Below are 27345 nucleotides of genomic sequence, written 5' to 3' on the forward strand. Positions count from 1 at the left end.
CACGTTTATGGATGTATTGTGATGATCATAAGTAGGCCTATCATAACATGCCTCAACGATATCAATATGTAACAAGGTGTTGCAAATTCATAACACAGCGTGTTATAATGTAACGAATGCTATGCCAAAACTTTAAAAAAATTAACAAAAATATCAGTATCAATAAAAAGAACCAGACCTACAAATAATACTTTTAAATATTATTATTACAATTTTAATATTATTAATATTAGTATTAATACGACGTATTATTAACTTTAAAAAGGTGCCCATTGATTATATAATAATTCAAGTACAGTTGATCATGGTAGGTATTATGATACCTACCATGCTTGAATACAAGAAGACATTAAAAGATGTTCATCATTCCTTGCACTCACTAAATTTAGAACTCTTAGAAATTTGGCAACTCCGTATCAATTAAGCAACCTATGATTGTAGCAAAATATATATTTTCCCGGTACATACTATTTATTGCACGTGTAATACTTTTTGACGTCACGAAAAGTATTGTACATACAATATTGTACGTACAATATGGAGTCTGAAGCGCGCTTAAATATGCCAATACAATAGATTGGTCTTACAATAGTACTTGCTTGTATATGCGTGTATCAGTAATTTATTTGGTCAATGATTTTGTTGATGGATGGTGCCTGGATTAATTTAGCTTTCATCAAAAGCACTCTATATGCTTACAGACGAGGTTTTACAGTACAGTAAGATAATGAATAATGAATAGGTTACCCTAACTTTCTACAAACAATATTGGACTGAAAACAATTTTCATTAGCCTAATAATGTCTCACAACTCAAGACTAGTTCAAACACATAGACATCAAAATTGCCTTTTGCTGTTTTAATACATGACCTAACTGATACATATATATTTTTTTACATTATTAGAAAACTGTCTTGCATGATATAGCAGTAGATTCAATTATGATCATCACAACGACCTGATTACAACTTAATAAATTGGGCTATACCAGTTAAAATCCACACTACTCCTGTGGAAGATTTTGGAAATATCTTCCACAGGGGGAGTATGTTTTTCAAATATAATTGGTCACGGTTAATCATTTTGAAACTCATTCTCCCTCTGTATTATGGCTTCACCTATATCGTTCACAACTGGAGTGAGGTTCAAATTGAAATTCTATTATATTGTATTCAAAACTCATACTCCCTCTGTGTAAGACTTCAGCTAAATCTTCCACAGGGGTTGTGTGGATTTTAAATGGAATAGCCCAATATCACAAGACACCTGTCATTTCCTGTGACAAATTAATGCATATGTTTGAGCATATACAATACAATACAATACAATATGATCAAGGGGACAAAGTAGGACATATATAACAATGATTTTTCATTATGGTTATTTTTTTCCTTTTCATTTTCATAATCAGTAAATCCTTCTGGTCAAAAAGATTCTCCGTGATATGATCCGGCCCACTGCAGAGCACCTTACTACAAGGCAAATAGATATTCACATGATTCGACCTTTCTCATTTTCATATCAAAAGTTATCAAACTAATCACAGACATGAAAACTGGTCTTCAAAAATTTTCAAACAGCCTGCCAAAATTGCTTGGCCCCTCCCTCTCGCCCGCCAAAAAAGAGGTACAGATTGTATTTTAAGCCAAGAGTATGAGCGTATCATGCTTGGTAAAAGTAGTGACATTCAGCCTGAGACAGTTACAAAATATTTGCAACACTAAGTACAACATGCAACCATGATGTATTTAATACTGGAGAACATTTCTAAAATCATTCAGACAAATATTTAAGAACCAAATAGTACTTAATACTAAATTTCATTTCATTTAAATTTCAGTATGGAAACACATATACATACTGCTCTTTACATGTTTATAGAATATTTATATATCTTAATCTACATGCAACTAAGGGATGTCTAACTACTTACGCTGGGGGAATGGGAGATTTTGAATTTTTTTCAACAAAAAATTTTGCATTTCCCACGCTTCCATGCACAAAATCCGGGAATCCCTCTTGTTTTATGAAATTTTTCCATTCAAAATTTCACATTCTCCTCTTTCCTGGCAAAAAATTCTGGATTCCCCCTTTTTGTTCACAAGAAAATTTGGATTACACCTATAATCCTCCTCTCCCTAAACAATTTAAATGATCTGGAATTTTATTTTTGATCAGCATTTTGCCCCTTGGACAAACTTACAAACATGCATAGTTATATACATGCACTAAAGGCAATTGGAATGCTGCTTTCTTGAGTAAATAACATATAAAACTATAATAACTTGCTTTTACACAGTTTGACTGTTTTGTGCACATAATTAGCACATAAATAAATGATTTCAGTCAGACGATGGTGGACGACATTATTCAATGTGGCAACAGCCAAAAGCTTAAACAAAACAGACAATATGACGGCAACAAGGCCTGCACGTTGGACGCAATTATTTTTTCTTACTTACAATGAGGTTCATTGTCGAACCTCAACGGATTTAGACTGATAAAATAGTGCTTGATAACATGCATACACTTTTGGAATTATTTGAGACATTTTTGTGTTTACGTGTAAAACCAATGACGACGTCAAAATTCAGTCAATCTTGGCCGCCCCACCCCCCCCCCACTGGATTTCAGTCATTTTCATATTTCAATATTTACTTTTCTCAGGTGAAAGACAATAAACTTGTAATGACACCTATAGATGCAACTGGCTATTCAAATACTCATCATTTTCTAAAACATTTCTGAGCATTTCTGAGTAAACTCTATAAATTCATACAAGCCATCAATAGTGTGGTTAAATTTAACTTGAGTAAAACTATTAGGGCGAGTTTCCCGACAGGAGTCTTATTAAGCCGTAGTCTTAAGGTGGCCTTGAGGCTACTAAGCCTAGCCCGCTCCCGAAGCCCGAGTCTTAACTCTAGCGGATTTCTTCAACGCAAATTCAACCTAGTCTTAGTGGCCTTGTAGGCTTAACGCTTGACAACCTCGTCCCTTTCAACCAGCGACTTAATTGTATAGGCTGTTGGAGGTAGATGTACAATAAGCTGCGTTCCTCACGGTTTACCGTACTAACAAGGTTGCCGTCTCATTATCGCAATGTTCCCGGCGCAAAGACCAGCCTGGACCCGCGGTCTTGTGCTTGGGTTTATACCGTACACAACTTGATGCAAGAATATTGTGTCTGTTTTTGTGTCTTTTATAACACACTTATTTTATTTCCACTTATTTTATTTCCACTTGACTTTTTATGAGTCCAACTTGTATGAATGATACGTCTATGCTTTATACTCGTGATTCTTTCTTTGCATCCCAAAAAGGGTAAAACTGTAAGCCTAATGGAAAGGAATCTGTGATTCCCCTAAAAAGGAAAGCAACCAACGTGCTATCTACTGCTGATATCAGATCTCACATGAAGTTATCTGTTCTGTTGGTACAATATTTATAATTATTTAAGTAGAAGATATAGCAATATTATATGCATCTTATCCGTAAATTCAGTTTTAATACTGCATGCATTATTGTTTACGTGTCAAATGTTTACTATATCTTTACCAATTTTGTCCTTCCTCTATTGTATTAAATTGATGTCCAACCTAATAGGCCTACTTATGAAAATACAGTATCAAACTATAAGGCTTGGATAGGGACAGGTGGTATCATATAGGTCTTGATGATGATGATGATGATGATGATGATGATGATGATGATGATGATGATGATGATGATGATGAAAGAATTTTTTTTAAATTATATTCGTTGTTAAAAAAACCCATCATGAGTAGGTCTTATGATAGCAACAGCTACTTAAAAAAATTCAACTAACTCAAATGAACACTAAAATAAAATGCTGAAATGTTCAACTAAATCGAACAATTAGGCCTACTTACCCACAGTGGCGTAACTAGACATTTTCATTTGGGGGTGGGGTGGGGGAAAGCGGGGGCAAACATAATAAATGAGGGGCAGGCATCGTTCATGCTGTTTGGGTTTGTAAGGGGTGGGGTGGGTCTGAGGAGTTATGGGATCTGCTTGGAATATGTCCCCGGAACATTGGCGTAGATTTCTTTTTGACATGGGGGGGGGGGGGGTGTGAAAAAAAAAAATTATGGTACAAATGCCATATTTAAGGTATTAAAGCTGGTGACATATAGGCCAATGGTACAAAAGTGGGATAAATGCAATTTATTTAACCTTAAAATTGAGTTTTAAGGTTAAAATGACCAAATAATGAGGTTAATTAATAACTCTCAGAAGTAGGCCTAATTTACCTTTTTTCATGGGGGGCAAGAGCTCCCCCGCTCCCCTAATTACGCGACTGCTTACTCATGTTAATTGAAAGACCGTCAAAAATATGAAAGATAAACTTTGCGTTACAATTTAAATAATTTGTAAATTGAAATAGACCAAGGCTTACGACCTAAGACCTGCTCTGAGGCAGGGCCAAGAAAAGCCGCTGTAAGCCTGGTCTAACAGGCTTGCGGAGACTACGGCTACAGAAGACTGATTTCGAGAAATGCACATTTTACTGAAGCCTGGGGCTAATCCTACAAGCCTGGCCCACGTGCTAACTTGAAGCCTCGAGGCTATGGTAGCCGTGCTTGGGAAATACGTTTTCAGTTAAGCCTGGTCTTACGACCTCTTAAGCCTTGAGGCTAGACAAGCCAATTGCTAAGCCACCCGTCGAGAAATTCGCCCTTAGAGTCAACTAAAATCACAGACACTCAATGAGTATCAGTGACTACTCCCCATTCCAGAAAAATACAGCACTAATTTTTTGGGAGTAAAAAATATTATCAACTTCTGCCAAACGAAACAGCTCAATCTTGATTATTCATTTGGTATTAACTGGCAATAAAAGTTAATGTCACTATTTGGCTAAATTTATGAATTAAGGGCCAAAAACATGCGGTGACAATCAAGTCTAAAGAGTTGTATGAAGTCTAATTTCAATTTATGCATTCTAGTTTTTGGAAAAGGCATTTTTCATTCATATATCATTTAATTAAAGTAACACAATAAAGTGAAAATTCCAAGTTTCTGATTTTGTCTCAGAAATGCATGTTTTTTGCTCTTTTTTCAAGAAATTAGAAAAATAGTGAACTTTTTCTTTTATCTCCAGTTAATACTAAATGAATAATTTTCTTCTGTCTGTCATCAAAGTAACAGGCCCGGGTTTAATTGAAGACAGAATTACATAGACTAGTTTGCATCGGACGTCAGGGTAAAAGCGCGGCGTGATTGGTTGCTGACCTGCGCAGTACGGTATTTTTGGTCCAGTTGACAGAACGTCATATGCAAACTAGTCTTTTTAATTCGGTCTTCAATTATAACAGTTGTAGGTCATTTCCTCTGCTGTGAACTGGCCAAGTGGGGTGACTCCTTTAATTGACATACACAAAACACATAAATAAATATTTAATTTTTACAAATTTCAATAATTATTCATCTCAGTGAAAGACCCTGGACACCACATACCCCATTTGAGGAATCACACCAATACATATTTACTGCCAGCATTAATCAAAGAAAAATCACCATTAGGCGACGAAAAAAGAAAACCCTGTTCTACGGGCCCGACCGACCCAGATTTTGAACAAATTGGGAGAAAAATTTTTCCTGTACAAATGAATGCCGACCCAAATTTCGAAAATTTCAGGAACACAATTTTTTTCTTCTCAAATTGCAAATTATTTACAGTTTTGGTGACTTTTTTGGGGTCATTTAAAAAAAAAAGAAAAAAGAAAAGCAGACCGACCGACCCTACTTGAAAGGTCCGTCCGCCCGTAGAACAGGGTTTCTTTTTTTCGTCGCCTTATGGAATGAAAAAAAACAACCTGTTTTACGGGCGGCCTTTTTTTTTCTGGTGGCTAAAATTACCCTAAAACATCACAAACTTGCAAAATCATGATTTTTTTTCAAACATATTTTGAAAAATGTTCTGAAATTTTCAGTCAAAATCAATTAATTTTGGCCAAAAAATGGCTGATTTTAGCCAAACTAAAGAAAAATTCATCCAAAACGCAAAATCTGGGACGGTCGGGCCCATAAAACAGGGTTTTTTTCATCGCCTTATTACAGCAACTCAGTGTTTACTGTGACCATCCTTTTTGCATATGTACACATGGTCATTGACAATATATACTTAATATTATTAATATACAATTTGCTCTCTTCAGTTAAATATAATACATGCAAATAAACTACTGGCAAATCTGGCATTACATTAAGACTCTTGAGTAAAGTTATAATACATTAATGAATAGTAAACAACAGTACACGATTACAATCTGTTCAGAGTTGCAAAAATGCACTACACAACATATAATTATATCATTTTATTCATATTTTTATACAATGTTAACTTTATCTCGTCCTAACAAGGCTAAAGATAATATGAGACATTATTTTGTATATAATTTGAGTAAATAAATACATAAAAATATACTTATCCAACAAAAATAGTTTGGTTAAATGAATCTCGAGTACAACTAGGGTAACCCACTGAGCACTACCTGCTGATCTAACATTGCCTCTGATTGGTTAACTACATGATATTTTCATTTTAATCACCAATCACAATGGAGTTTTGCAAATAATTCACCCCAATTTTTTGGTGCGGTGAAATTATTCTAACAACGTTGCTGATTGGTCCAATTTGTAATGAAAACTTCTTTTTGACCAATAGGCAGGTAGTTCTCATGGGGTTAATATCCATCTTTAAGTGCTGCATGTTTACTACATACACTTTCATATTCTGTATTCAAGTCATCGCATTTTCTCCTCAAGTTATCTCACCCATAACAGTACAAGCTTCCTTAAAGCTTCACAACATCTAATTTACCACACTTATTCAGTACTTCCAATTACCTTATTGAGTTATTCCACTCAAAATCCACACTACCCCTGTGGTAGATTTTGGAAGTATAAATATTCCCGGTTGCATCATATGACCCGGTATTATTGGTGGGATACATACATATACCATTTTCTTTTATGTATACAGAGACTGTACATGTAAAGTTTTCGAACATCCCAAAAAACTACTTTAGGCTTTGTTTTGTATTTTACACTATTTTGGGCCATAATCAGGGGTGAAAGGGCTTTGTTGGTACAATGTGCGTGTATAGCCCGGTATTATCGGTGGGATACAAACATATACCAGTTTCTTTTATACAGAGACTGTACATTATGCGTAAAGTTTTCGAGCATCCCAAAAAACTATGTTAGGCTTTATTTTGTATTTTACACTATTTTGGCCGGGTTGAAAAGGGCTTTGCTGGTACAATGTGCTGGTATAATGTGCAAAAAAATAAATACACAATTTTGGCCCAGGATTGGGTGAATTTTGATGGCAAATTGGCTCCTTGTCCCTTTTCTTTCCCTCTGTCTTCCCCATTTTCTCTTTCATTTTTTATGGCTGAGCAAGTTCCACTAATGTCCTCCAAGTATGTACAGCATGCTGCAGTTGAATATCCCTGGGGAAGTTCTCTTGTAGTCCATGGATCATAGAATTGCTATCTTTCTCATCCATGAATGCTTCCAGGACATCCACAATACTGTAAATAAATATACACATTTGTATTAAATAAAATGGCTTTTTTTGTCAGATGAAATATAAATCGATATAATTACTGGTTGTAAGAAGTTACAAACACACACTAGGGGAAAGCCAAAATTGGCCTGATCCAGCTGGTCTAATGTCAACTTACCTTAAAATATACCTTTGAATGTAGAGAATCTCACAAATCTAGCATTAGGTTCCATTGCCTAAACATAATTGATCACAAATGGATGGAATTCTGTCCAGAGGTTAGTATTTGTCAATGTGGTGACAAGATCATCAGGCTGTCATTATAGCTATACTTTGATTAGCTCATAATCGGCGGGATGCCGAAAAAGAGTGATAGAGTTAAGAGTGATAAAGTTGACCTGTCTGGTCAATATTGTGCGTGTTAAATAAAGTAGACAAAGTATAGGACTTCAATCAATACTTTGTGATGCTTCTGGCAAGATGTCACAAGGCAATTCTCAAAATGAAATATATTGATATTTAATAATCCGCGATGTTATAAGGCCCGCCGATTACAAGCTGATCAAACTATAGAGGCAGTATAAGATATGGATCAATGGGTTACATAAAAATATGACCTTGTGTGGTATTTAGTTCCCAGGAAGTGAGTTTTTTGCCTGAGACAATTTGTGGTTACATGTCAGATAGCTCACTGTATTAAGAGTTATTACCATCAATTTGGTTGAAAAAGGAGATAAGACGTGGTCAATGCTGTTCAGGCAGTGGAACCTAATGAGAATATTCAGATTGGGAACAAAGTTCTACTATCAATACCTAAAAGATACTATATCATGTTCCTATATTTGTTGAGTAAAATTGGGTAAATTAAGTTATGAGCTTACCTATACTGTGTGATATCTTGTTCTTCATTGCCAATATTTGTCAAATGTAGCACCATATATTCATAGAGCTCAGCCAGCATGTGTTTCAAGTTGATATGTCTTCTCACTTTCACCAAGCCAGCAATCTGGGCATTGCTTAGATCATGTTGGTATTCTGGTGCAACACTTACAAAAGGATCCTAGAAAGGAATGAGAGCAAGAAATCTTTACTGCTCTTTGTGCTGGTTAAAGGCTTCAACATACTGAACTAATACTAGGCTTGTTTGTACTCATTTTAATGCTTTTTTCATGCTGATTCCAAATATGGTCATGAAAATGTACTATTTTAAAAATGTTGAATTTTTTGAAGAAAATTTAGAACTTGTCTTCTGCAGTTGACACCCAAGTGGAGAAGGCTAAACATCAAATACATGTGACACGATCTGTTCCAACTAGCCCAAAGGAGACATTTTGAAAATTTATTTATTGTAATCAGCAGCATACAAACTAACCTGTAGTACTTTTGTTGAAATTTTCAGATCCCTAGTGCACTCTAGTTGCAAAGCTATGAGGTTTAAAATGTTATAATGCTAATTAAAAAAAATTATTTTCTTGTGTTTTGCTTCTTATTTTTGCCTGCATCCTAATTTCACTTTTTTTCTTATTTTTTTGCAAAAAAATTAAAATTTAAAAATTTAAAAAATAAACCCTACAATTAAAAAAAAAACATGAAAAAAAAAGCAATTTACCGCATAAAATGTGTGTAAAAAAAAAATTGCAGACCGACCACCCTATTTTTTTTTTTTTTTTATGTTACGCCAATCAAACAATTTTTTAGGCCTTACTGACTTTGGCCTGGTCAGATCAGATTTGTCTAGAGCAATGACATCCCAATAACACAATGAAGGCTGATGACAAATGAGCACAAATACCCATGATGTCATTGCTCTAGACAATTTTCGGCGCTGGGATTTTGAACATAGCATATTGAAAGCCGACTGTTTTTTTATGGTCAATATGAGTTTGTTTAAAATAAAACCACATGATTCGTGTTTGATAATTATATTATAAGACAATAATGTTGTGATTGCCGTACACATCCTTTAAGGTCATGTCTTCTATAGGTGGTGCATGGATTTTAAACATAATAGCACACTTCTAAAATAGCAGAGGTAATAATATCAGATTTTAATCATTTCAAATCTTCTGCTGATATCATTTTAGGCACTTTTTCTCTAGACCCTTCTATTAACATAATATTAATTGCAATAACTCTCATTTTAAACTTACTTGTTCATCTTCATGTAGTCTACACGCTCTTTCTACTGCCAGTGTCTGCCACAGTGCCAATATGTGACAGAGGCGACAATATTTATGAGCCTGAAAAAATAATAGGTTGCAATACAAGAAATAATAATATCAAAATAACACATCTCCCTAACTAGACTCTAATTCCTCAAGCATATCGTCACTCTCATAACCCCTCAATTGCCCAGTCATTTTTTGAGGTTTTGAGTTTTACAATTCCCACCTTGCAGAGGTGGCACCAGGAATTTTTGTCGGGGGGGGGGGCAAGAAACATATTTGGGGGATGCCCCTAGCACCGCCACTGCCACCTTGCAACAAAATGACTTAGTTGTTACCATAGAGAGCACCTTCATAACACCTTTATATGATTTTCGGCCTAAATCTGTGAGTGTGACTTAGGCTATATTCATTTCAATGACTTAGACAGTTATTCCAGGACTTCTACCACTATCAGTGACATTTTCTTTGTCATTAGTTTGAATAGGCCTACGTAAATCTTATGCATATAGGCCTATTTTAATTTCAACACCACCAACACCAACACCATAGGCCTACCATCATTACGTCACCCTCATAACCAAATTGCCCCAGTCAAAACTGCAAAAAATGACTTGGGCAATTTGGTTATGAAGGTGGCGATGTGCAAAACAGATTACATATATAGTCAGTCAGACATCTTTGAATTTAGTGAATCAAGGTAGAAACAAAACTTCTTTAATTTGGTCTTTGTACTTGTGATGTGTTTGCTATACATACTGGGCTATTCCAGTTGAAATCCATACACCCCTCCCTTCCTTCCATATACGTGCTCACCTCAACTGATTGAGTATCATGGCACAGGCTTTACGTGCAAAATGCGCGATCCTGGAACCTAGGATTGATTGCAGATATCAGAACCGGGGATAGTCCCCCTTCTCTTTTCGAATAGTTATGATACCTAATGTGCACAGGGTTTGACACTTCCTGTACACAGGACCAACGGCTTTACGTATGTTACTTCCGAACAACGAGATGTAACACACACACTACCTATATCTGCACGTGCTAAGCAGTGTATGGGGTGAGAAGAAATTTATTCTGTTAAGTAACTGCACACAATTGTAGAATTTCCGACCTTATAGGAACATTTTGGAGAGGAAGAGAATTCTCACAAGGCAAGCCCATGACTCAAACTCTCGCCGATCATATTCTCCCGGCTGACAGCGTAATGCCTTAACCGCTCGGCCATCTCACCCCCTATGGAAGACATGACCTTAATCTTCCACACAGGGAGTGTGAATTTCAAAAAGTTACCTATTTGAAATCTACACTGCCTGAGTGGGGATTAATGTCATGTCCACAGGGGGTGTATGAATTTCAACTCACCTTGATGCTTTGTACAGCGCTTCGAGATTAATTTTGTAAGCGCTTAATAAACATGTGCATATTATTATTATTGTTATTACCTTGGGTACATTCTTGATGCCTCTATCCTCAGGTAGGCTCAGAGTGGTGTGCAAGTAATCACTGATACGAACATCAGGAGGGCTACTTGTAGATGCTAGGAATCCAATGGCAATGTCTAAAGCAGCCAGACAATCACCCAGGTCAGAGACTGATTTGACTTGAGATAGAATTTGATGTTGGATTGTCAGTGGCTTCTGTTGAAAGAAAAGTCCAATAAGAAAAGAAAGAAAGTGAGAAGTGGCGGCATAGACTGAGATCGAGACCAGGACCTTGACATCCAAACAGTATTTGGCTGCCATTTTGGGTGCCATTTTGAAAATACACTGACTCTTGGGACTTTTTTTTTTTTCTTTATATCAACCCGAGTTTATGCTGGGCTCTTTATTTAAGCTAAAACAGTTAGTTTGGTCATTCATCATTTATAGTGATTACCTTCATATGGGAGCCATATTGGACACTATCTTGGACCCCCCCCCTCGGAGCCAGTTTATATTTTTGGGAACATCCTGATTATGTTTTGGGGTCATCTCAGGAATCTAAAAAAGTTGGTTTGGTTTAGTCGGGGGCAGGGGGTGCAAAGGCAGTGCTTATAGCTCCCTGGGTATAGGGACTAGACATCAAATCAAGAGCTTGTAGTTCCATGGTTATTTTCCTGTAATGTGAGAGTTTTTGAGCTTACAGCAATACTTACTTGTGGTACGTTCTTCCTCAGCTTCTGAAACACGGCAGCATTCTGCAGCTCTTGCCGAAAAACAATACGCTTAGTTTGTTCCTCAAGCTTAGGACGCCCTCGTACAAATCGTTCCTCAATCTGTCTCTGCAATGACATCAAGTTGAAGGTTTGGGTTGTGCCATGGTCAGCTTGTACAGCGTAGTCTTTGTGAGCCAACATCAAAGGAAGCAGATCTTTATCAAGGTCAAATGTCACAAGATGGCTGACTGCTATGTCACATGCAGGAATGGGGTCACTTCTGTGAAGAGAAACAATACACAAGTTTTCAATGATATTCATTTTGTTGTATGTAGGAAACTTGGGGTCATAGCTTGTGTTTCAGGCACCAGAATTCTTTTCTTATGTGCTTATGGATAGTGTATATCATGGTAAGTCTAGCATATTTCTAACAGGGTTAGAAAACATGTTCGTGCAAATGTTTTCTAGTCAGAAACGAGTCGCTGAGTATTTCTACTTTAAAGAACTGGGGCCCGAGCACTGATGACGACCTCAGCCTCACTGGATGCACATGTTTTTGTTGAATTACAACTTTTGCTGTGTTCAAGGACTATGTCCGACACAGCATTATATTTCAAGGCCTATGGCCTTATTTTGCAGCATGTCTCCGAATCAGTGGAAGAAACTCTACTTGGAACTTTATAAATATAACTTTTCAAGCCAATGTAACCAAGTCTACTTTATTGATTTTTCCAAAGTAGTGGATTATAGTGTTGAAATCAAAAATAAATATCAAATTTAATAGTATACAGGGATGTGTCACAGTTTTGGGTATGGGGTACCTTTCTGTATATCGATGGGTGGGTTTTCAGTGCAGACACATGTGCCCAATTCGACACATGTGCCCTTAAAGCCCCCAATTTGGACAAATGTGGGTGCTTTTTGTGAAAAACTTGTACATGTATAAGTACTGATGGATTGCAAAAACAGCAAAAGGTACATGTAGGCATAGAGAAAGTCATAGTACATCTCTGTTTTAAAGCCCCCCCTGCAGATGCAGATAGTATCCGTTCACACCAGACACTCACCTTGGCTTGTCACCAATCAGACCATGGTAGAAGTCCATGAATTCATTGTGAGTATTGATAAGGAACTGAACCAATGCAGTGGAACACACACCTGGTTGTTTGTCTGTTGGTAGCAGCATTGCAAGGCTGTCAGTTGTATCCATGACACGGAAACAGAACTCACGAGGTACCGCTGATATACCACCTGTTATATATGAAAATATGGACAACATACATAAACTAATAGTGGGATAGACTTTTACGATGGGAGCAGTCTTCAGTGAACGGCTCTTTTCAGAGCCACCAAATCTTTTACATTAGCAGATAGACAAGGTCTGCATGTTTTCTGTTGACAATTGGCAGTCTTCAGTGAATGGCTCTTTTTAGAGCCACCAAATCTTTTACATTAGCAGATAGGCGAGGTCTGCTTGTTCTCTGTTGACAAGGGGCAGTCTTCAGTGAACGACTCTTTTTAGAGCAACCAAATCTTTTATATTAGCAGATAGGCGAGGTCTGCTTGTTCTCTGTTGACAAGGGGCAGTCTTCAGTGAACGGCTCTTTTTAGAGCCACCAAATCTTTTATATTAGCAGATACGCAAGGTCTGCTTGTTCTCTGTTGACAAGGAGTAGTCTTCAGTGAACGGCTCTTTTTAGAGCCACCAAATCTTTTATATTAGCAGATAGGCAAGGTCTGCTTGTTCTCTGTTGACAAGGAGCAGTCTTCAGTGAACGGCTCTTTTTAGAGCCACCAAATCTTTTATATTAGCAGATAGGCAAGGTCTGCTTGTTTTCTGTTGACAAGGGGCAGTCTTCAGTGGACAGCTCTTTTTAGAGCCACCAAATCTTTTACATTAGCAGATAGGCAAGGTCTGCTTGTTCTCTGTTGACAAGGCCAAGGGGCAGTCTTCAGTGAACGGCTCTTTTTAGAGCCACCAAACCTCTTACACTAGCACATAGACGAGGACTGCTTGTTCCCTGTTGACAAGGGACTGTCTTCAGTGAACGGCTCTTTTTAGAGCCACCAGTAGGCAAGGGGCACCCTACATGTCTCATTCTTAGGTACTTTGTCCTGAAGAAGTCAGAGCTACTCCTGACAAAAGCTTGACAGTTCTAAACTTGTTCGACGGCGAACCCGCTAAAAACTTACCAATTGATACATAAACTAAGTAACTTAAAGTTTGCTCATTTACACATGTGAGCAGACCCTCGAACAAGGGAGGGCAACATGGGGAATAGTGAATGCCTCCTTTAGGGTCAGGCATAAAGGAGCCCAAGATTCACATGCAGATGGCCCAAATTTACTTATTTCAAATAAATAACATTATTATTAGATGACATTTTTAGTGTAAAAATATCCTTTATTTTTGTATGCATTTTATAAACACTTGTATGTATTAAAATAAAAATAGAATTTTGAGACCCCTTCTAAGCATGGCTCTTCTCTCTGCGGCCCTGTATCTCAGGACAAAGATTACACATTGGTTTTTCAAAATATTAAGATAAGGGTCAACTTGAAAAATGAACACAATTAAACAAAATAACAATAAAAACTGATCAAGAACCACAAGACCTCTGCATAAATGAATGTAGCCACAAGTGCCTACCTTCCATTAAGGAATACCGAAGACCATAACATAATATTTTAGCTTGCAGATATAAGACAATCATTCCTGACCTGAAATATTTTCCGGACACAATTTTCATGCTTATTATTTCTTTATTGCCCCGATAATCTCTTCATTTCTCGACAGGAATTCATTGTAAGTCATGTTTTAATGACTATGCCTTCGGTTATCATAGTACCGGTGCAGCCGGTCACTTTGTGAGTGGTGAAGCTTTCGTCAGACATGGCTCTGACTCCCCATCCTGATGAAGACAGAGCCATGTTTGATGAAAGCTTCACCATTCACACTTGATGGGCTGTACCGGTACTGTGATAACCTATAGTGTAGGTCTACTTGTTAAAACACTGCAACCTGTATCTTACCATGTCTGAAGATATCTTCTCTCACTTGATTCCATACACTGATAAATATCCCAACCGCATCTTTCAGCTCTGTAAGGAGAACAAAATGTAGCACTGCTGTGATAATGTGATTTTTGTGGCAATTTCAAACTATGAGTCAGAGTGCAAAATCTATTCCATTACAAGTCATATCATTGGATTCATTGAAGTCATTTTCCCCATCAAGATTCTACTGTCTTTAGTGCAACCAAATTCAGTGCAACCTCAGAATATTTCCAAAATTATATTCAAATCCTTTTTCTCACACAACACATGTTCTATGTTTACTTCCGTTTTCTGTTTACTTTACCGATCGATTGATACCCATAATTTTTTTGTAAAAATTATGTTGTTTTTACAGGTTGACAAAATTTCAACTCCAAAGTGATGCTGATTGACAAGTAAATGCCAATCATTGCCTACTGCCTGGATTATTTTGCTAATTTATTTCCTGTTCTTAGTCATTAATTAATGCTCTGCATGCTAGCCATAGGCTAGGGATTAGATTTAGAATTTAGGATTCAGGCCTAGTGTCAATGTTAGAGTGCAAAATGTATTTTAAGTAATTCCTAATTCAGGTAACTAACTCACATTTGCATTTTGTATAACATATGCTTTGATCCCTATTCCAGAAAAATACATAACTATTTTTTTTTGGATTAAAATATATTATCCTGTTTTGCCAAATGAAACAGGTCAATCCTCATCCTTTAGTTAGTCAAACTAGCAATAAAAGTCAAATTTTAATATTTGGCTAATTTTTGGAAATAAGGGCCAAAAACATGCGTTTTTAGGGTGTTTTTCGTATGATGTGACAATCAAGCCCAAAGATTTGTACTAAGACCAATTTCAGGTTATGCATTCTAATTTTTTTAAACCCATTTTCTAATATCTTTCATAACCAATTATCAAAATTAACATTAAAAAAATAATTTATAAGGCTATCAAATTTTGAATGCTTAAGACTTGTGCCAAGTTTTTTAATTTTGTGACAGCAATTGTAGAAATCATACAAAATTGCATGGTTCTGGCCCATTTTCCCTCAAATTGTAAAACCATAAAAATTGGACTTTTATTGTCAGTTAAAACTAAGTAAAGAATTAAGATTTAGCTATGTTTCATTTGGCAAAACAAGATAATATTCTTAATCCAAAAAATTTAGTTCTGTATTTTTCTGGAATAGGGAGCTCTTACAATAACATTTGAACCTATTGGCAAAATGGTCCATTTTGGTGGTACACTTTGAAATTCCAAATTTTACAGACTATGTAGAATGGATGTTTTACTACAAGAGAAGTTTGCTAGTGTTTTACAAATTAATTTTTGAAAACAATGGAGCTTGACCACTTATCCAGTCCACAAATTAAAAATCCATTTTTATTTTATGATCACAACTCATTCTACTCAACTGTTTGTAATAATGAGTCCACAGAGTAGTTCCACAAACCTGACACCATTCTTAGAAATACTTGTGGTTTTTTTTTAATGGAAGTATATATTAAAGGTATGTGCCTCAGCTTCATCCTCCACTTTTCTTCATACAAATCGAATACAAATGTATGAGAAGAAATTATCTATGCCCGTGCAACGGGGCATAGATATTGTATTTGTTGTGTTTAGTCTTCGACTTCTCCTTCTCCTCCTTCTCCTTCTCCTTCTTCTCAAGATCAGTCCTTTGCACCCCTCTAGCTCAGGAACTAAAGTAGCCCCTGGGCCCATACTTGGTACAATGATGGCCCATGACCCCTAGATACATCCTAGGTACCCCCGACCCCAAAGGTCAAAGGTCATGGGCTACAGGGGGCAATATGTGTAAAATTTCAAACAGCTCTAGCTCAACTACTATAGCGCCCTCAGGGTTCATACTTGGTACAATGATGGCCTATGACCCTAGAAGTATGCTATGCTAGCCGCAACCCCAGAGGTCAAAGTTCATATGCTTTAAAAAGCAAAATAGGTACGACCGGTTAACACAGTGTATCATAATAGGTAGCATTTTGGTAGCTACCTGTATTTGCAATGATGAAGGCTTCAAATATACGTCAAGACGTACAATGGGGTTAAGAGGTTAACCGCTTAAAGGGACACAATGTTTTGGGATTAAAGGGGTATTCTCCAGTCTGGTAGTGTTTCAGAGAGAGTGAGGGTCTGATGGAGTATAAGAGAGAGTGATGGCTGGGTGGGGTATTAGAGAGAGTTGGGGTCAGCCTGGTGGTGTTTTAGAGCGAGTGAGTGTCTGGTGGAGTATAAGAGAGAGTGAAGGCTTGCTGGGGTATTAGAGAGAGTATGGGTCAGCCTGTTGGTGTTTTAGAGCGAGTGAGTGTCTGGTGGAGTATAAGAGAGAGTGAAGGCTTGGTGGGGTATTAGAGAGAGTATGGGTCAGCCTGTTGGTGTTTTAGAGCGAGTGTCTGGTGGAGTATAAGAGAGAGTGATGGCTGGGTGGGGTATTAGAGAGAGTTTGGGTCAGCCTGGTGGTGTTTTAGAGCGAGTGAGTGTCTGGTGGCTTCTAAGGGAGAGTGAGGGTCTGGTGGGGTATTAGAAAGAGTGTGTGCCAGTCTGGTGGTGTTTTAGAGCTAGTGAGTGTCTGGTGGAGTATAAGAGAGAGTGATGGCTGGGTGGGGTATTAGAGAGAGTTGGGGTCAGCCTGGTGGTGTTTTAAAGCGAGTGAGTGTCTGGTGGAGTATAAGAGAGAGTGAAGGCTTGGTGGGGTATTAGAGAGAGTATGGGTCAGCCTGTTGGTGTTTTAGAGCGAGTGAGTGTCTGGTGGAGTATAAGAGAGAGTGAAGGCTTGGTGGGGTATTAGAGAGAGTATGGGTCAGCCTGTTGGTGTTTTAGAGCGAGTGAGTGTCTGGTGGAGTATAAGAGAGAGTGATGGCTGGGTACGTGGGGTATTAGAGAGAGTTTGGTTAGCCTGGTGGTGTTTTAGAGCGAGTGAGTGTCTGGTGGCGTATAAGAGAGAGTGAGGGTCTGGTGGGGTATTAGAAAGAGTGTGTGCCAGTCTGGTGGTGTTTTAGAGCTAGTGAGTGTCTGGTGGAGTATAAGAGGGAGTGATGGCTTGGTGGGGCATTAGAGAGAGTATGGGTCAGCCTGATGGTGTTTTAGAGCGAGTGAGTGTCTGGTGGAGTATAAGAGAGAGTGAGGGTCTGGTGGGGTATTAGAGAGAGTGTGGTCCAGTCTGGTGGTGTTTTAGAGCGAGTGAGTGTCTGGTGGAGTATAAGAGAGTGATGGTCTGGTGGGGTGTTAGAGAGAGTGTGGGCCACGGGCATAGATATTCGTGTTTGGTCAAACACAACTGTGGTTTCTAGTCTCATATTGTTCTTATTATCCATACCTCAGTAAAATTTAATGCCCGAGATATGTTTAGTTTCGATGATTTGAGTGAAAATGTATCATATCGAAACCTTTGGGGAACTAAGATTTTCCGAGCTATTTCACGCTTGAACTCCTATGGAAACACGGGCTAAAATCGGGTCCTTTTTTACATCTCTTGCCACCGAAACATAATTTATAGTGATATAACTTGGATCCGCTAGTTACATGGAACTAATACTGTGATCTTTTGATTTTTTCAAAAATAAACATGCTCGAAACTTGTTTAGACTCGCGTGTCTAGTGGTAAACCTTTTATTTTTAGTCAAAAATCGCGAAAATTTCAGTGTAAATTTCGCGTTTCTTGAAAAATCGGGACCTTCTAGTCAGCTTCTCTTCACCAGAAAAATAAGCAGCGCCATCTATTCACTTGGATCTCTTGAGTAAAATTTCTTCGAAGTGACCGCTTTCCATTGATGTAACATCCATTTTGATGGCTTCAGATTAAGACTCGCGTGTGTTCAAGAAAGAAATAACCGTGAATTCGAAGTCGGACTGAAATCTAGTCATCAGGTCGTCATATCCTAGTCGTTTGCACAGACCTAAACATTTCGACGCACTGAATGCGCAAAGCCAATCGATCAGGAAGTAAACAAACAACCCGCTGAAGAGGTTAAGTGGGCTATTGTGTGTAACACGGACAAACTTCTTCGCAAAGTTCGTGTAGATTCTTTCGTATTTGTGGCCAAAAATTGTAATTAAATTTTTAATTTGTATTATTCTGTAACCACAATATTGCAAAATAAGTAATACAGAATAAAAGGTGTGTATTTGTTTGCAATAAAACACAATATAAAGTGGTTAAAATAGCAATAAACGAGTCGTATGTCAAAATTTAAAAAATTCGACCGATCCTCCAATGTCGTTGACAGTATCGATCTGTGTTCACTATGCATGACCTGTGCGTTCAGGCCAATTTTGATAGGGTCCTTTTCACTAAAAAAGGTTTCCATATGGTACTATCCTACAGGGCATTTTTGTACACATTTTTTGCTTCTCATATCAAAATGGCTGGAGTAATGCAACTCAAAATTTGGAAACATTGTTTCAATGGTAGGCCTCAATGTAAGATAGGAAACAGAACATGAAGAAATCAGACCTTACTCCTTTAAGATTAACTCAAATAAATTCATCTCATACCTCTGTTTGCATTAGCCAGAAAGTCTTCTATTGTGATTTTATCTGCTTCTGTTGCATCAATACGTCGGTGGAATTGATCAATCAGCATCTGTTGAAGCCTTAGAAGATCTGGTAGATGCTGAGCCACTGAGAGAACATGAGCCTGTACACAAAATATGTTGGATGATTAATAAGAAATGAACATTGAATGGGTTAAACATGAGTTGTGTTATCAGGTTGCACTGAATTTCTACATTTATAGGTTAATAACTGCGCATCGGTTATTTGGAGGGCATTGTGAAAAATCTAAACATTTTGCCTTTGGAACCGAGGAATATCCCGAGGTCCAAAGCAAAATGTTTAGATTTTTCACAATGCCCGATATATAACCGATGCACACCGTCGACGCCCCTATACGATAAATATAAATTTAATACTCCGTTGGTGAGCGACAGGCGGTAGTGGTAGTGAGCGACAGGCGAGTGGTATTTCACTGAACGCAAGAAAAGGAGTTCTATCTGATTGGCTAGCAATCGATCGCTTAGGTCGCTCAGTAGTCAACTACAAACTCATGCATTCAATTCGATTGAAATCAATTATTCTATTATTGACGAAGATAAAGAGCGTGATAGTGTGTCAATAATGTACATTGTATTGCACCTGGTTTTACCAGCATTCCTTTATAAAATAATTTTCTCAAAGAGTTGAATATTATCAAAATTTTTACAGCGGATTTCAAATGTTTTACATCAAAATTGCAGTTAAACATATCCACAGCAAAATACCGGTCCTCACTAATTAGTACATTTAATTTCCAGTTAGTACATTTAAACGAAACCTGTGATTTACGTGACAACAAATAAAATTTTCTTACAATAGAAATATCATATGGGATACTAGAAATATCATATGGGATACTGATATGGTAGGCCGCAACCGCCACACCGTGGAGCTGCTTCGCGTAGCTGACTTTTTGTTCCGTGGAGCCAAATTGACCAATCATGTTAGAGTTTTTCATTACTCGGAGGTAAAACTGACCAATCAAGTACGATTTACTCATTACGTGAAGCGAATTTAGTCATTAAGAATTTGCCAGACGAGCTTCACGTAGTTGCAAGATATCCTCGGTCACGATAGTTATGATTCAAAAAGTAATTTATGAAAAGTACGAACCGACTTATTATTAAGATGGACATGCACTCACAAGAAACTCATACAGTATTGTACACAACTATATAGCTAGGCAGAGTGGTGGTAAACCATGCACACAATTCTGCGATCTGCAGTGTATCGCCGGGAGCTGATTTGTACATCTTATGCGGCGTGGCCTGCGGAATTCGACCTTCAGCAAACCAGTTCGGATTTACTTTATATACTAGTAGTAGGCCATACATACTGTAGTTACGGTACTGCCCGTTTTCCTATACACAATACTCAGTGCGCTCACCATTGACGCGTGACCTAGTGTATGTTAGAAGTATTATGCCATTGCCTATATGACGTCACTGTGTAAAAAATAACCAGTCAATATTTAAAGTATTCTCTGAAATTCTAGAAAATATAGTTTTGTAACATTTCCTAAATTTTAGCTAATTTAGGTGTTTGGAAATATTGGTACTTTTGTGTTTTAGGAAGGATATGTAAACGACAGATAACACCAAAAAATATGAACAAATTATTTCTAAACCGTGTTAAGTCTGCAAACCATTATGCTTCTCATTTTCAAGAACGCTGGTTAACAATAAGCAGACTATTGTCTCATTTCGTAAACAAAAGCCCAGACAGTATTGTTACCTTATGCGTTAAGCTTTATAATCATTCACCCAACTGAAACTATAATACCAGCTCATTGTTCATTGCACAGGTAAAACAGACACAAGTGCAGTGTGTATTTAACCAGAGAAGATCTGATGTAACATAGTTGAGCTGTTTTCATTGAGTGTTATCTTGGTTTAATAGCTTTTAATGGGGTTTAAGTCCTTCAAAGGTCGTGGTGAATTCTACTGTAGACATGACTGCATCATGATTATTTTAAAGTCAACAACATTCAACAATATGATCACCGTGATAGTATGACAGTATCAGTACCGTGGGTGTCAGTGATCCTGGCCTGACACAGTAGACAAACAAACAAACACGCCACACACATGGCACATGCATGCAAGGTAACATTGACTATACACTAATCAAACAATGGTATTGATCCTGTACAACTGTTTGTGGTTTATTTACATTCGATTCATTTAAAATCCACATAGTAAACATTAATTTTGGCAAGAGTTTTTCTCTCTGGAGCGATGATGCATCAACTGGCTCCAGCGTAATGAAAAGATCTAACATGATTGGTTAATTTAGCTCGCATGGCGAAAAAGTAAGCTACGCAGTAGCAACTCCACGTTAATGGCGGTTACGGCCAGCCATATACTGATCATGCGAAAATCGTAAAACATAGAATAGAAACAGTGTGGCCGGCTCTCAAAATCTCAAATTGTATGCATAGCCTGAGTCGCACGGCCTATCTCGAACAAAATAGCTCAAAATCACCATGCGTAGTTGTTGAAAAACGTGAGGATTTATCGTACTACCACGGCAATTTTTAACACGAAGATATAGGGATGATGACGGTGTGCGATGCAAAGTTATTAACCTCATTCATAACCGTCACTTTGATCTTTTAACTTTACAAAATAACACAAAATTTTCCTCAAAAGTTTGTAAAATAAACAATTTTACATCTTCCCTTTCCCAAAATCGATCAGGCTAAAACAAAACGACCAATAACAAAAGTGCTTATCAGAATCTGTCCAAATATGGTAGCGCGCAATCCAAATACGGCAGCCAGCGCACGCACAGTTCGTTGGACGCTGTCTGGCGCACGAGAAGTCAATTGTGTGCGACATTGGAACAATTACGCATTTTGCGGTCAATTGTGAGATATTAATGACCTCGATTTGCGTTCAAGCGTTTTCACAAATAATAAAATATGATTGGATCGCACGCATCGCGTTTATTAATGAGGTTATGAATATACAACAATTAATCTAGAATAAAAAAGTTTTGGTTGTTCATCAGGTCAGTCGGCAAACATTTCCCTCCAGAAACACCCAAACGACCTCAAGTTTAGGCGCTTTCTGATTTTCTGTTTTGTTGTTGTCGGTTTTGGCCCAATCAGGTACTTTTGAGTACTATATTGCCACTTAAATCTCTTTATTTTATAATATTATTTATATCAATATTAATTGGCTCAGCATTATTGATATTTGTGTATTAGTTATGATTGCTGGTTTTATCCTGTTGTAGATTAAGAATTGATATTAATTTTGTTGGGTTTTATGCTTTTGTAGTTTTTTAAGATGTTTGTAGTTTACGGTATTTTCCTTTTGTGCAGCGCCTAGAGACCATTTGTTTTGTGCGCTTTATAAATGTCCATTATTATTATTATTATTATCAAAGTGATTATGCCAAGCGAAGGTAAAATGGAATTGGACATCAGAAAACAAGTGTGCTTTCAAGTCCTTACAAAAACAAGTGTGAACAAAATACAAATACAATTCACATCCCAGCAAACACACAAAAGGAAAATGTATTTAAAATGTTATAAGTGAGTTATTAAAATGTTTTTACTTTGGTCAAAAGCGTTTTAAATGTCTATTATATAAAGGGCTTGAAAATGTTTTATATGAAAAAACAATGTTATTGTAAAATATTTTGGCTGTTTTGCAAAACATTTTGTCAACACTTTAATAAATTATGTTAGAATGTTTTGCAACAAGTTTTCAAAATGTTTTTGAATGCTTATATCACCTGTCATTTCAAAGTTTCTTACTGGGAAGGGATCATATGTGATGTGTCATGTCAAAAGGAGACACTTTTGGGCAGGTTATCAATTTTGAGGTTTTTACATATCTTAAATATGGAGATATTTTGCCCCACAATGTTTTCCCCAATGAAATCGGACTTTCCTAATCGAAGATATTGCGTTCGTAAGTTGTGGTATTATAAAATTGGAAATTGAGATATCAGCCTTTAAAAATATTATTGACAATGTTGAGAGTAGGATTTACCTTGAAAAATGTCTCAAAAATACAAGATGCCAGTTATTTTCTGGGTTGAAACTATCAGACAATATTTTTAACAATAATAACATCACAAATTCGCAACAACCCCAAATTATGAAAAAATCACCCCCAGGCAGATTTTTGGGCTATTTCTCCATTTATGATCCTGCCCAAAAGTGTCTCCTTTTGACATGACACATCACATATGCAAATTCAACACCATACCTTCTCAAGGAACTTTCGAAGCAATGCCAGTGAATCTTCCTCATGACCCACCAAACTAGCACCTCTGTCCACAGGGGACTTCCATCTCTCCAGATACTGCTGCAGACTTTCTATAGTAACTTGTGGTCGATACTGCCATACTTCAGGCATGGTATGCAGGTTTTGCATATCATCTTGTGATAGCGCCCTCATTGTGGGCTGCTGGTGTAATAGACGCATGAGAGGGTTGGCACTAAATCGCTGGTCAGCTTGAAGGGCTGTATTAGCTCTAGCCAACTCTCTGTCAAGATTCTGAAAAATTCAACGTTTATAAAAATGAAGGTAAGTACGTATTGCTAGGAGGAGGGTTCTCTGTGGAAATGAAATTTTGGTTTATTGGTGGCTCTCATTTTCATGAAAATTTGGTTTAAGATATGGTGTTTTTTGAAATTTTCTTGAAAAAGTGCAAATTTTCCATTGTTTTTTAGCAAAATTTTTGACAATACCGATGAGCAAATGCCACTTCCCAATCATCTCTTGACTCCCTACATTGAGTGGGAGGGGGTTAGATGCATTGACACTGTATAAGACCTACCTCTATGACAGGTTGAAGGTAACGATGAGCAAATGCCACTTCCCAATCATCTCTTGCCTTCCTGCTTCCCAACAATTCATCCCAATGCTCTCCTCTCCTTCCTTTATAAACAAATCATAAAATAATGAAAAGTAGTGAAATGTTTAAATATGTTCTTACTTGGTCCATATTAAGCGGTCGATCACGATATTGATGTCGTCATTGGATTAACACAAAATCATGAAATATTCACAAACAATTCTAATTGTGGTATCAAAGCAAAATTATGCTTTTCTAAAACTATTGGGTGCAACAAAGAACTCACTGTTTGCTTTCAATTTGTTACTGCTAACCGTCTATTTTGAACAGGCTGACAGCCTTGTAGTTTTGTCAGTCTTGTATGTCATGTGTCCTATATAGCCTGCTAGAACTCATAAAACACAAATAAATGTGCCGGGGGGCACTCAACTAAACTTTGGAAGTGACAGGGATGTGTGGACAGCAGTTCAAAACTAGGGGACTTTTGGTGAGAGCTTAGACACCGAATAAGGGGGTCTTTCAGTGAGAAGGCCCCCCAAAAGGGGGTCTTTCCATGAGATTGGGGAAAATCTGGGCCAAGATATAAAAGTTGATAAAAATTGTTAAAAAATTCATCAAAATTTGAAAAGATTTTTGAAAAATTTGAAATTTTTGAAAAATTTGAGGAAAATAATGAAAAAATGGGGTCATTCAGTCAGAGATCATCAGAAATTTCCCCAAATTTTTTGAAAAAGGGGGTCTTTTGGTGACAGGAAAACAAAAAGGGGGGTCATTGGGTGAGAGGGTGTTGAAAATGGGGGTCAATGTGGCGCACATCCCGTCACCCATTTTAGTGAGTTCCCCGGATAAATGTGACAAAGATTTTTATCTGGAATTCACTTGTTTTGATAATATATGAATTTTTTGTGACGTAATATACAACTCTCATTACATGTATTTAAGGGCAGAGTAATGGGAGAGAACATGGACCTTTTCGAGCTTCATTATTTCTGGATTGTATGTCCAAAGTATATAAAACTATACATTTTTGGAAAGGAAATGAGTCAAGGAATCCCATGGTGACGTCAGATTTGTTCAAAAATCTCAAGTTTTTGAAAAAATCACAAAAATTCACTTTTTTACCCCAATTTTTTTGTGACAACTTAGCAAAAAATCCGTTCTGAGTAAAAAAATTTCAGTTAGCTTTTCATGAAGAAGAGACATGAACTTAGGGAAGGTTTTTTTTTTTTTTGAAATTCGTCTCTTTTTTCGAAATATTGAAAAAAAACATGTGAAAAAAGCCATTTTGTCACTCTATTAAGCTCAAAATTGCACATAATGGTGTATATTTTTGTTTAAAATAAATATTTTGAAAAAATGAAAAAACCTTCCCTAGACTTTGATGTACTCTAAAGGATAGTGCAAAAAGTTTACCCTTTGCTTGCATATTTTTCGAGTTATCTTGTCACAAAAATCGCAATATTGTCAAAAGTGAACTCTGAGAAATCGACGATTTAGTAAAAAAATGTCAAAATTATGCACAAAACGTCCTTAAATTTTAAAACGGCAAGATTTTCACACTTGTAAAAGCTGTATCTGGTGCATGGTCTAAATATGCATCTTTTTGCACCAATGAATCTATAATCTGCGCCAAAATTCAAAATAATTAAAAAATCTAAGTAGCATTTTGACTGCAAATTTTTGTTTTGTTTACACCACATTTGCTGGCGTTAACAACATACCGAATGCGCCTTGAATGCGTTGGACATACGCGCAGAGTTGCGCCGCGTCGCGCGCCGCCCAGCGGATCGCACGCAGTAATCACAATATTTCGCATTCGCAAGCATTTCTGGCTCATTATTTCCGCCAATTTACTAAGCTGTCTTGAGCCATGTGACTTTTTAGAGTTGAAAAGAGTGAAATAAATCAAGCAAAAATACGAATAAATATTAGCAAATTGTATGTTATCAGTTTCAAGTGAAAGTTGATAAATATCAAAAAATCTCAAATTCGAGCGTGAACGAATGTGTCTTCCATTACTCTGGCCTTAAAAAGCCTACCTGTTCTCTTCTCGGCTGTTATAAGTTGTAATACAATGTGTACAATTAGCAGACAGTCATCTTGACTCTTTCCACATGCTAATGACAGCTGCTCCAAATCCTTTAATAGGTGTTGCCATAGAAATGCTCCTATGTCTCCTGCTGGCGGTGGTGGATGGCAAAGCTTTTCAACTTCCTGTCAATAAATTGATAAATTTTGATTTTACAATGAGTTATTATTTGAGGCATGATGATACCTACATCCTGACTCTCAAAAATAATTTAACAAAAACTTCATTTTGCAATTAGATTTTTAATCCACCTACAGGAAACAATTTTTTTAGCCTTTTATTGAACTTTATTCATGGTGTGCAGAAGTCCCTAAAAGCCCATCGACACATTCTAGGCCTGTATCACACCCATGATGTATTTAATGAAGCTTACCAGCAAGAAACTCTTGCAATGTAAGTTTTCAAATGAAATATCATTTATGTCATATTCAACTTTCAAGGGGGCAAAAGATAATGAAAAATGTCAAAAATAGGCTAAAAAGTAACAAAAAAGGCGTAAGAATCTTACAGATCAGGGCGAGCAGTATCCCACAGGGCATGGGGAGGGCAAGACTTCTCACAGGGGGCAGCTCCCCCTCTTTGCTCTGGCAATACAATAAAATAAAATAGCAGCCCAGTATAGCGTATAGAAAGAGGGCTGGATAGCTATCTATTTATTAATCTACCTTTGAGTTGTATACCACCTTCCATGTTATCAGAGAATCAGTTCAATTCCAGTAATAAGGGCACAGAAGATATTGTAGGGTTTTGTGACTTTCACCTTGAATATTTAGGGATTATAAATTTGGTACAGCAAGAAAAAGCATTCAAAAGAGGAGATGTATGTGCATTAATTCCATTTTCATTCAGCAAGCTTTGAATTTATAATTAGAGAATAAGATAGGATTTTGTCTTTTGCCTATCCAATATCGTGTCATAATGGATGGGCTGGCCAATATTTTGAGTAATGGATGCCGGCTTTTTTCCAGAAAAAAATCAAGTTACTTTTTTAAGTATATCCCC

At 37.1% G+C, this 27345-nt stretch overlaps 1 protein-coding gene across 1 annotated transcript in view; it reads right to left on the reverse strand.

The window, feature by feature from the left end:
• Positions 1 to 5059: 5059 nt before the first annotated feature.
• The window catches only part of LOC140163523 (E3 ubiquitin-protein ligase rnf213-alpha-like), a 115278-nt gene continuing 92992 nt past the window's right edge, over positions 5060 to 27345 (reverse strand). Inside the window, exons 63-73 of the mRNA XM_072186837.1 lie at positions 26294 to 26468; positions 24237 to 24337; positions 23663 to 23953; positions 19401 to 19542; positions 14874 to 14942; positions 12908 to 13091; positions 11841 to 12120; positions 11149 to 11343; positions 9686 to 9775; positions 8417 to 8595; positions 5060 to 7560 (exon numbers count right to left, since the gene is read on the reverse strand). Of these exons, the coding sequence (XP_072042938.1) occupies positions 7416 to 7560; positions 8417 to 8595; positions 9686 to 9775; positions 11149 to 11343; positions 11841 to 12120; positions 12908 to 13091; positions 14874 to 14942; positions 19401 to 19542; positions 23663 to 23953; positions 24237 to 24337; positions 26294 to 26468 (1851 nt within the window). The 3' untranslated portion in view covers positions 5060 to 7415. The remainder of the gene's footprint in view (positions 7561 to 8416; positions 8596 to 9685; positions 9776 to 11148; positions 11344 to 11840; positions 12121 to 12907; positions 13092 to 14873; positions 14943 to 19400; positions 19543 to 23662; positions 23954 to 24236; positions 24338 to 26293; positions 26469 to 27345) is intronic.

The sequence above is a fragment of the Amphiura filiformis genome, chromosome 11, assembly GCF_039555335.1.
Source record: "Amphiura filiformis chromosome 11, Afil_fr2py, whole genome shotgun sequence".
Taxonomy (NCBI): domain Eukaryota; kingdom Metazoa; phylum Echinodermata; class Ophiuroidea; order Amphilepidida; family Amphiuridae; genus Amphiura; species Amphiura filiformis.